The sequence below is a fragment of the Poecilia formosa genome, unplaced genomic scaffold, assembly GCF_000485575.1.
Source record: "Poecilia formosa unplaced genomic scaffold, Poecilia_formosa-5.1.2 Scaffold210, whole genome shotgun sequence".
Taxonomy (NCBI): Eukaryota; Metazoa; Chordata; class Actinopteri; order Cyprinodontiformes; family Poeciliidae; genus Poecilia; species Poecilia formosa.
The window spans coordinates 71049-80323 of record NW_006800149.1 but is presented as its reverse complement, the minus strand read 5'-3'; the positions used below and the strand labels follow the sequence as shown (position 1 = coordinate 80323).

The 9275-nt window shown below is 40.9% G+C and overlaps 1 protein-coding gene across 3 annotated transcripts in view; it reads left to right on the top strand.

The window, feature by feature from the left end:
• LOC103148684 (receptor tyrosine-protein kinase erbB-4-like) overlaps positions 1-9031 on the top strand; it is a 306643-nt gene extending 297612 nt beyond the window's left edge. For all 3 annotated transcript variants that reach the window (XM_016679417.1, XM_007567561.2, XM_007567560.2), the window contains exons 26-27: positions 213-498; positions 1007-9031. In XM_016679417.1, coding sequence (XP_016534903.1) covers positions 213-498; positions 1007-1842 — 1122 coding nt within the window. In that variant the 3' untranslated portion in view covers positions 1843-9031. The remainder of the gene's footprint in view (positions 1-212; positions 499-1006) is intronic.
• Positions 9032-9275: the final 244 nt, after the last annotated feature.

Here is a 9275-nt window from a genome sequence, read left to right as displayed (position 1 = left end):
GGATGGATGGATGGATGGATGGATGGATGGATGGATGGATGGATGGATGGATGGATGGATGGATGGATGGATGGATGGATGGATGGATGGAAGTTAAGATTGTGAATTAATAATAACTTGTGGTTTATTCAACTTACATTTAAATATAGTTATTAACCTGCAGTGTAAGCAGCTGTGTTTCTACCATTTAACAATGTCAATGTTTCCCTCAGAACCAGTTTGGCTATCGGGACGGGGGCCCGAACACAGTGGAGGGGCCCCTGGTGGGGGCCCATGGCGGAGGGAACCAGGAGGCGTCCGGCAGCCAGGGCCCGGTTCTGGAGGACCAGCGCTGTAACGGGAGCCTCCATAAAAGCAGCCAGAGCCAAGTCGGGGCGGAGGACCCCGGGGCCCAGAGGTACAGCGCTGACCCCACCATCTTCCTGGGGGACAGGACGTCCAGAGGGGACACCGACGAGGACGGCTACATGACAGCCATGAAGGACAAGAGCTCCTCAGGTACTAGAAGCAGAAGCAAAGCATGATGGGACTTTCCATGCTGTTCCTCATTGCCTCGCCGTAGCATGCTTCACTTCTTCATTTCATCTTGGCTTTATTGATTAACATTCTGAATGAGTTTGCATCAACAGCGGTTTGTGTCAGCTCCCACCACAGAACCATGCTCTGCCTTTGATCATAACTCAGCGCACCAAGCCTTTTCCTGATTGCTGAGCTGCCTCAAATGCAACAAAGCCCCAAGCAAAACGCATCTGAGTGGAGGCGAGATCGATGGAAGCAGTGGAGGAGGGTCGTTGCTTTTCCACTCTGACCCCAGCAGATGGAGCTTCCAGAGCCAAAGAACTGCTGGCGTCCTGCCCGTCTGGTCCTCAGTGGCCGCCATTACCAACCCTCATTAATCACTCATCTCTTTCCTTTAGATTCCATTCATTCGTATTTCCTTTTCCTTTGATTTCATGTCTGTCTGTCTGATGAGTTCATGGTCTTCTCCCTCTGATCTGTGCTGCAGAGTACCTGAACCCCGTTGAGGAGAACCCGTTTGTATCCAGACGTAAAAACGGCGAGATCCACGCGTTGGACAACCCGGGCTACCACAGCACGCCCAACAGTCAGCCCAAAGGAGAGGACGAGTACATCAACGAGCCCCTTTACCTCAACACCTTCCACAGTCCTGCTGAGCTGGGCCTAGAAGCCCTGAGAAGGAACGGTCTCCCCTTACCCAGCATGCCTCCGTCCTCCATCTCAGCCTCAACGCCAGGCTCCCACCTCCCGCTCACCATTCAGACCAGTCTGCCCCACTACCCCCTATCCTCTGCCCAGCCGTCTCCGGCCGGCCTGCCCTGCCTCCATGCTCCAGCAGCTCACATCCTCCACGCCCACAACGCCATCAGACCTGCAGGGCCGCCTGGAAATCCAGGTGGCTCCGTCCCTTCCAGCCAAACAGGAACTTCTGCTCCAGCACAGGTGAGCCAATCAGGTTCCCTGTCCACTTCGTCCACCCTTTGCCACGGTAGCCTGCCAGCCTACCAGAGCTACACCACCTCCCATCCCGGCAGCCTGCTGAAGCATGGAGGGCATACGTCAGGGAAGGCCAGTGGGAAAAAGCTCAAGGTAACCTTTGACAATCCTGAATATTGGCAGCACAGCTTGCCTCCAAAATCCTCCTTACAGGTGGCCCCTGACGGGGCCCAGGGAGGCCCCGCCAACGCCAAGCTTTTCTACAAGCAGAATGGACACATACGGCCCCCAGTGGCTGAAAACTCTGAGTACATGTCTGAATTTGCCCTGAAGTCCGGCACCGTTCTGCCGCCTCCACCCTACAGGCAGAGAAACACTGTGGTCTAGATCATCCACCAGCTCTAGCCTCCTGCCACCCAGACATCCTTTCTGGTTCCACCATCAGTGGCGTCAAAGACCCGCCTGACTCTTTCCAGAGATTGCGCCATCTGCTGTAGCAACATCCAAAGGAGTTGGACAGGTACAACCAACTCAGACACCTTCCCTACATCCAATCCAGTCCATTTCCGTTTTTGTAGATAGAGACTATCTTCCAACGCATTGAGATGGCCATGGCAACAAAGATCAGGCAACGAAAAATGGAGACACTCTGTGATGTTGGCGCACAACTCTCAGATTTAAAAGGATCGAGCTCTGGGGACATGAACTCACTGCCAGCCACCTCAGTGTCACTTTTGTGAGAGAAACAAAAGGTTTTCTGTTATTTTCCAGCAAAAAAAACAAAAACAAACAAAAACAAAGCCAGAAGATGAGCAATAGATTCCGAAACAAGAAAAATTAGTCAGGTTTTGCAATGAAAAAAAGCGAAATGTGGGAAACTGAGGCAGTTTGGTTTAGTTTTTGGAGAGCAGCAGAAACAGACTTATCAGTCATATTCAGTGTTTTTGCCTTTCGGATTATACCACGTGTTCTTGAATTTTCCATTGAATATGTGAAACCCATCTAATCCTACTGTTACTGTGATACTGTGATGGCCAGAACTACAGTGATCTCTTTTATTTGTAGTTCAACCACAAACTGTAAACTAATCGCCTGAAAATCTCCTGGGCAACAACTGTTTTTTTTTTTTTCTTGTTTTTGTTGTAAACTTGGAGATTATGATCAAAATCATCAAGGAACAAAAAAGTACACTGTTATTACTTTTCTATACACTGGCTCCAGTGCGGAAAAGTTGCATTTTCGACACTGGTTTTCCATTCACACCGCAAAGCTAACTTTGAGGAGAAAATGTTATGGAAATTGCTGCATCCAGCCAAATTGTGTGTGAAGATCATCCGAAAAGGGTCAGAACTAAAAGTGGTGATCACAGGGCGAGAGAATGTCAGACATCTACTGGGAGGACGAGGGAAGGTTCCGACAAGCCCACTAATGAAGACCTCAAGGAATGAAGAAGGCAGCACCAGCAGAGCACAGACTACTTTTTAATGTGTGGATCTGGGTTTGCATCAGTGTGACTGGGATGAGTGTGTGCGCATGTGTGTGTGTGTGTGTGTGTGTGTGTGTGTGTGTGTGTTTCAGCAAGCCAGCTTGGCCCCTTTGAGAATGAGAGAAAAACAAGTTGCAGAAATCAGCCGCAGTGTAATTGACAGCTACAGTTATCAACCAGCAGCAGGCCTAAACAAAGGCCTTTAGACATATGGAAAATGAGAATCTAAGGGTTAACTGAAGGCTCTTAGAGCGGGCCAATGGCAACAAATCTCGCGAAACATTTCAGAGTCCCTGCAAATCTGCTTGGTTGAGTTCAGGAATACGTGGTTTTACGCTGGATCTGTTGACAAACCCTTTATATGGATGGAATTGGTCATGATGGAACCATGTTCTTTCAACGTCCTGGAAGCCGTTTCATGGGTAATGTAGACTATGTTACTCCAATACCTTAAACTCTTTTAAGTTAACGTATCTTCACCAAAATGTTGTGGTTTCTTACCAGCTATCAGGCGTTGTGGAGTTGCAGTTAGCTAGTTAGCTTTAGCAACATGACTGACTATGTCTTTACTTTGTAACTTGAAGCTCTGTATACACTTCAGAAACTCTGGCCACACCAGCACTTCCTCTAACATCTCCTTAAAACTGGTGTGAGGTAAAACGCCTTGGTGAACCTCAACACCGGGAACCAAACCATGCCTACTTCTTCTTTCCACTGGAACTGTTTTTTTTTAAATGTTGTCATTTTTTACCAAAGTAATTTGAAATTTTTGTACCAATAGTGCTTCCATCTTCAGTTGGTTTCTGTAGGTTTATGTGCAGACATAAGTTTCTTCACCAAGTGTCTCCTAAGTAATACTTTATGAATAAGACAACTTTGGTTTATCAAGCAAAGTTATAATAATCATCAGTAGCATAAAGCCAAGAACCACAAAATTCCTCCAACTCCAATGTTCTTTATTGACACATAACTTTTAACATCTAAAGGACCAATGACATCTACCTGTTAAGTATTTAATTTGCTTAATTTTGGTCTAATAAATTAATTAGTTTGACTGGACTCGGACTGGACGCCTTAAAAAATCTTTACATAAACGCCTCCACACTTATTGGGAAAACATCCTGTGGATGATGGCATGCAGTCCAACGGGGTTCCTAGGGCCTTTGGAAGAGAACCTAGCCCACAGCACCACAGGTCCTCCACCGTATTCAACAGTGAACCTGAGGTGGAAATACTCTTTGTGTTTATTTTAGTTGTACGTTTGGCATAAGTAGTTTTGTAAAAAACTGAAATTTGTAATAGATAAAATGTTGGATTTTTCTAAAACCTTGCACCTTACACCTTTAATAGGGGCTCTAGCAAATGTGGATGGTACTCCAGGTAACCTGTATCTGTATGGTTGTTTTTCTAATATAACATTGGTCTCCCTCCCTCAGAAACTGTAAATTTTTTTAAATTATTCAGTATAGCCTCAGTCCAAAAAGAAACCCACTGAAACAGAGCTGTTTGATCAGAGCCGAAGTTGAACGTGGTGAAAGCTTCACATTTTCTGTTTTAAATACACAATAAAAGCACCACAATTTTACCGTATTATTTCAACTGCTGCCAAAATAATGTAACACAATGATTAGTAGTTACAATGACATTTTCACATTTCTTTTCAGTTTGGAAATGAAGACTAAAGCTAAAATACTGATAAAATTTAGTTCTAGCATTTTGTTGAAAAGACTTTCCATCGAAACGATGAAACGCTCCAATGATGCTGACATTTTACGTTATTGTAGTTCCATAAGTCATTTGATTGATCTTTGTCATTTATTTATGCCACCCTCTGGCGTAAACGGAAAACAGCCTGTAGCCAAAATCCATGGATCCGTTCCGTGTGTTTGTGGCGTCATTTAATGTGTCCCCCTGTGTTGTTCAAAATACCTGTGAAAAAAGAATTGATTAATCTTTCCTCTCAAGAAAACAGTCGTTAAATTCGCCACTGCTGCCTCTTCGGGCAAACTGCCACCAACGAAGAAAAATGTTGTTGGTGTTAAAAGTTTTAAAAAGACTAATATTCTTCACTTTGTATTGCTCAGCATTAAAACTGCTTTTTCATGTGGTGGAAAACTCCATCTGAGCTATTTTCTTATTTACCTTACTTATATATTGGAGCGTGTCTGAAAGGGTTTGACGATGCACATGTAAAAGCTGCGTACGTTTTTCATTTCCCCGGAGCGCTTTCATCAGAGACGCGGGTAGAAATTGTCTGTTTCCATCTTGTCACACTGAAATATTCAACATGTTTTTCTGCTAGTTTAACACTTAAGAAATCAAATGTTTAAGCATGAGTTTGAGGAAAGTGATACATTCAAGAGTTCAACAGGAAAAAACACATTCGAAGGTGTTGCCTTACCCGCCTAAGAAATGTTCTTGTTCCAATGTTGCTGTTTTTTATGTTTAATATTACCAGATTATGACTAATTTATAAATTAGTATCTTGTAGCCACTTTTAGAACTCTAATTGTATGAAAAAGAAACTGAATTTATAATCAAAGTAAAACATTTATGACATATTTCAGCATATTTACACAGAGCAAAGGAAGCAAAACTCAGTTCCAGGATTTTGAACTGAAAAAAGAGACGATGAGTGCAAATGAAGACATGCTTGATTTTGTTTGCCCTTAGATAAACTTCAGGCAAAGGCAAAATATATAACAACACAGAATGCATATGAAAAAATCATAGAAAAGCAGCCTATATTAGACCAAGAGGTTAACGTCATTGTAAAAACACAGTGGCTCTATTTTAACCCAATCCACTTTTCATCGACGTGGTGGTCTTTTAGGATCCCTGCTGGACTTTCAGCGTCAATGAAAAAGTTTTTATTTCTTTTGTGAAGAAAATTTTTTTTTTTTTTTTTGCTTCTCTGGTGACTCACGTTTCAAATATATCTTGCTTTGATCTGGGGCAGTGTTACCTGCTGCTGTGGCCGAAGCATTTGGGTGACTCATAGCAACAAAAACAGCCCTCAAACTGACGGTTGTTTTAATCCAAGTCCACACGTACACGTGTTTTTTTTTTTATGTAACTTTCTGTGTGGCTTTTTATTTGGTTTTAGTTGCAAAAATCTCTTTTCAAAATATTTTTGAGCAGTTGGTTTCATTGGCACAAAAAAATGGGGAGCCCCAGAAGGCACCTTCATGTTTCTACAGGCAGATTTTTTCTGTTCGGACAGATTTCTTTGTTATTTTAGAACATACTCGCATGTATGTGAATCTGGCACAGATTGATGTTTCTTTTGGAAAACCTGGTTAGTACTGCTGGCATGGGAAACTGAAATACGATCTGTTGTTTTTATGGATGGATTTATTTTTTTCTGAAGTTTTCTTCAGGTCTAATTCTTATATAGTGAATTTAATTTGCTGTTTAAGCCGCAGCTCAAAGGCACATTGCCTTGTTCCAAACAAAGTAGCTTTTTAACACTCGCATAAATTGAGCCTTCACCAGTTTTGGCTGCTGCCATTAAAATCCTGAACACATGAAGGATGGACACAAGTAACTTTTACACTCTACTATATGATAAATTAACTAGGCCATTGTCTCCAAATAAACAAAAAACACAGGTCAGTATTGTCTTCAAATAGTAGTTTTTGTGGAAAACACCAACTCTTTAGAGATGCTTGAACGTGTTTCTTACGAACCCAGTTATGTAAGTGTGAATTAGTTTAACGTTGTTTTCCAGGTCTTTGCCTAAAGTAGTTGTCACCAAAAGGCACTTTAGCTAGCGTCACATTTGTGCATCGACAAAGAGCTACTGAAGTACCTGATAATACTTTTTATTTCTATAAAAAACAATATACACATGTATGTGTGAACTTGACAGATCCTAAACTACACAAACGTTTGTGTAGTTTGGCCTTGTGCTAGCATGAACATTTAGCGTCATATTGATCCCCGCGTTGTATGAAGAGCACAGAGAGAGGCTACAAACAAAAGAAAATTACTGTCAGATACCATGGTAATTACCATGATATAAAATTTTGATCATACTGCTCACCTCTAAACTTAGTCAAATTAGGTTTAATGGGAGGAACAGCTGTCATGTTTAAGAAAGAGTCCATTCAAACTGCTATATTGTGTAAAAGCTGTATTCACAAATTAATTTGGCAAAACTTTTAACGAAGGTGATCTAAAACAGTTTCTGCTTCAGGCATAGAAAAACAAAAATGGTGGTCATGTTACATTGTGTACACGTAAAAATGGCTGACCACCACGTATTTTTAATATTTTTATCAGTTTTATCTGTCGACAGAAAACTGAAAGGCTGATATTCACGACATTTATTTTATGTGTTTATCTTAAAAACTGAAGCTATTGTACCTTTTTCTCCATCTAAACCGATTTGAACTGTAAATATGAAAGCTGGAAGACAAAGATTTGTGTTGTCAAATGAACAGGAAGGCAAACAGCTGTGCTTGTTTATGAATTTAGCGAAACGTTTTCCACATGCACCAATTTTAAACGAAGGCGATGAAGACCTGAAACTACACAGGTCTCATATTCTGACATTTCTTTTTCTTTTTTATTTGAGAAACAGTTCAAGGTATTACTTATATTTTATTTAATAACCTTTTTGTGAGCTTGGACCATATTATTTAAATGAATTTGTACAGTATGCCCAGAAGGCGCGACAGACAGTTAAAAAAAAAAAACTGGTGTGAACAAAATGTTTTATTTATTATTTATTTTTATTTAATAGTCTGACAAGGTACTGTAAGTGTGAAGGAGGCATAAACACTGATTTTTTAAATATTGTTTCACGCTACTGATTACCTGAAGCTACACAGCAAAGGTCATTTCTTGACTGGTTTTCTTCCATTCAGAATAACTCAGAGTATGATTGGTTGTAAATAATGTTTGCTTAAAGTGGATGAGAATAACCTTGACATTGTTGTCCAGGGTACAAAAAATTTAACAGATATTTCAGCAGGTTAGACGGCACAAACTGGGACTGAAGTATTTCAAGAGATAATTGTGTGTGTGTGTGTGCGTGCGTGTGTAAGTGTGTGTATGTTTTCTCCATGCCATCAAGGACGTAGTTCATCCACTGTACATTATTTAACATGTTTGTAAAAATCGAGCTCCAAACTTTGATTTTTAATCGCACAATTTGTCACATAAATGAAAAGTCACGCGCTCTTTTCCACAATAAAATACCAGATCAGTGTAACTGTACAGAATCTTTGGGGAGGGAATCCTCCAGAATTTATCTACACATACTACAACAACAAATGTGAATAGTATTTTTCTAAAGCACTGTAATGGCCGACATGGTGAATTTGTACATAAAACGGGAGGCGGCGCTTTGAATTTACATCGGCCTTTTCTCCGACTCTGTTTTTTTCTCCTGCTTATCACTACTTGTACAAAAAGAGTCGTACATATTTGCTTTCTGTGACTGTATCCTTGGACTGGTGGGGATTTGATTTTCAAAGTGCTTGTTGACCTTTTTATCATGTAAAACTGTTTGGTGGCCCTCCTCCAGGCCTCAGTGGCTGTCCTCATGGATTTTTTTTTTGTTGTTGTTGTTTTTGTTGTTTTATGTAAACACGCAAACACTACAAAAGTGATGGAGGCAGGCTAATATGTGTGATTTAATATTTCAGTTCATACCTGCCAGATTAACCCACCCATACTTACAAGCATATTTTCCTTTTATTTAGCACCATAACTGTGAAACCAGTGCTGCCAACTAACCTAGACAGTGCTACTTGCTCTGCTTAGTTTCTACTAAATATATTACTGAGCCAAGTTAACTCCATCCTTTCCCTGAAAGGCAGAGCACATCTTTCTCAACCACTTTGGTTCCCTTTTCATTTTTTTGCATGCTTTTAGAGGTGATGTAAAGGAGAGAAGCTTCACGTCTTCGTCCTTCCACACTTTCTCCTCTTCTCAAGCATCGTCATTAGTGACTATCTCTTCAAGTCCTTCGAAATCACACCCAAAGCTTTATATCAGAGAAATACCCTTCCTCATGTTTGTTACATGAATCTGTCAAAAGTATATTTTTAATTTAATATAAATAAAGATTGATTCCGTATTGTTTTGCGGTCATTTTTGGAGTGATTCTTTCCACGCGTGCTCAGGTTTTGTAAACGTTAGGTGCAGATGAAATATGTTTTGGTTTTATTTTGGGGCAAAGTCTGTTTTGAAGAATAGAAAATATGTATCAAAGGTATTTTCCTGCTTACAGATTTCTGTTGCACTTACATCTTTCATCAAACTAATAAGACAAAGATACAATACAAAGAGCAAAGGCTTTGTTTCTTTGGAGGAAGCAGCTGTC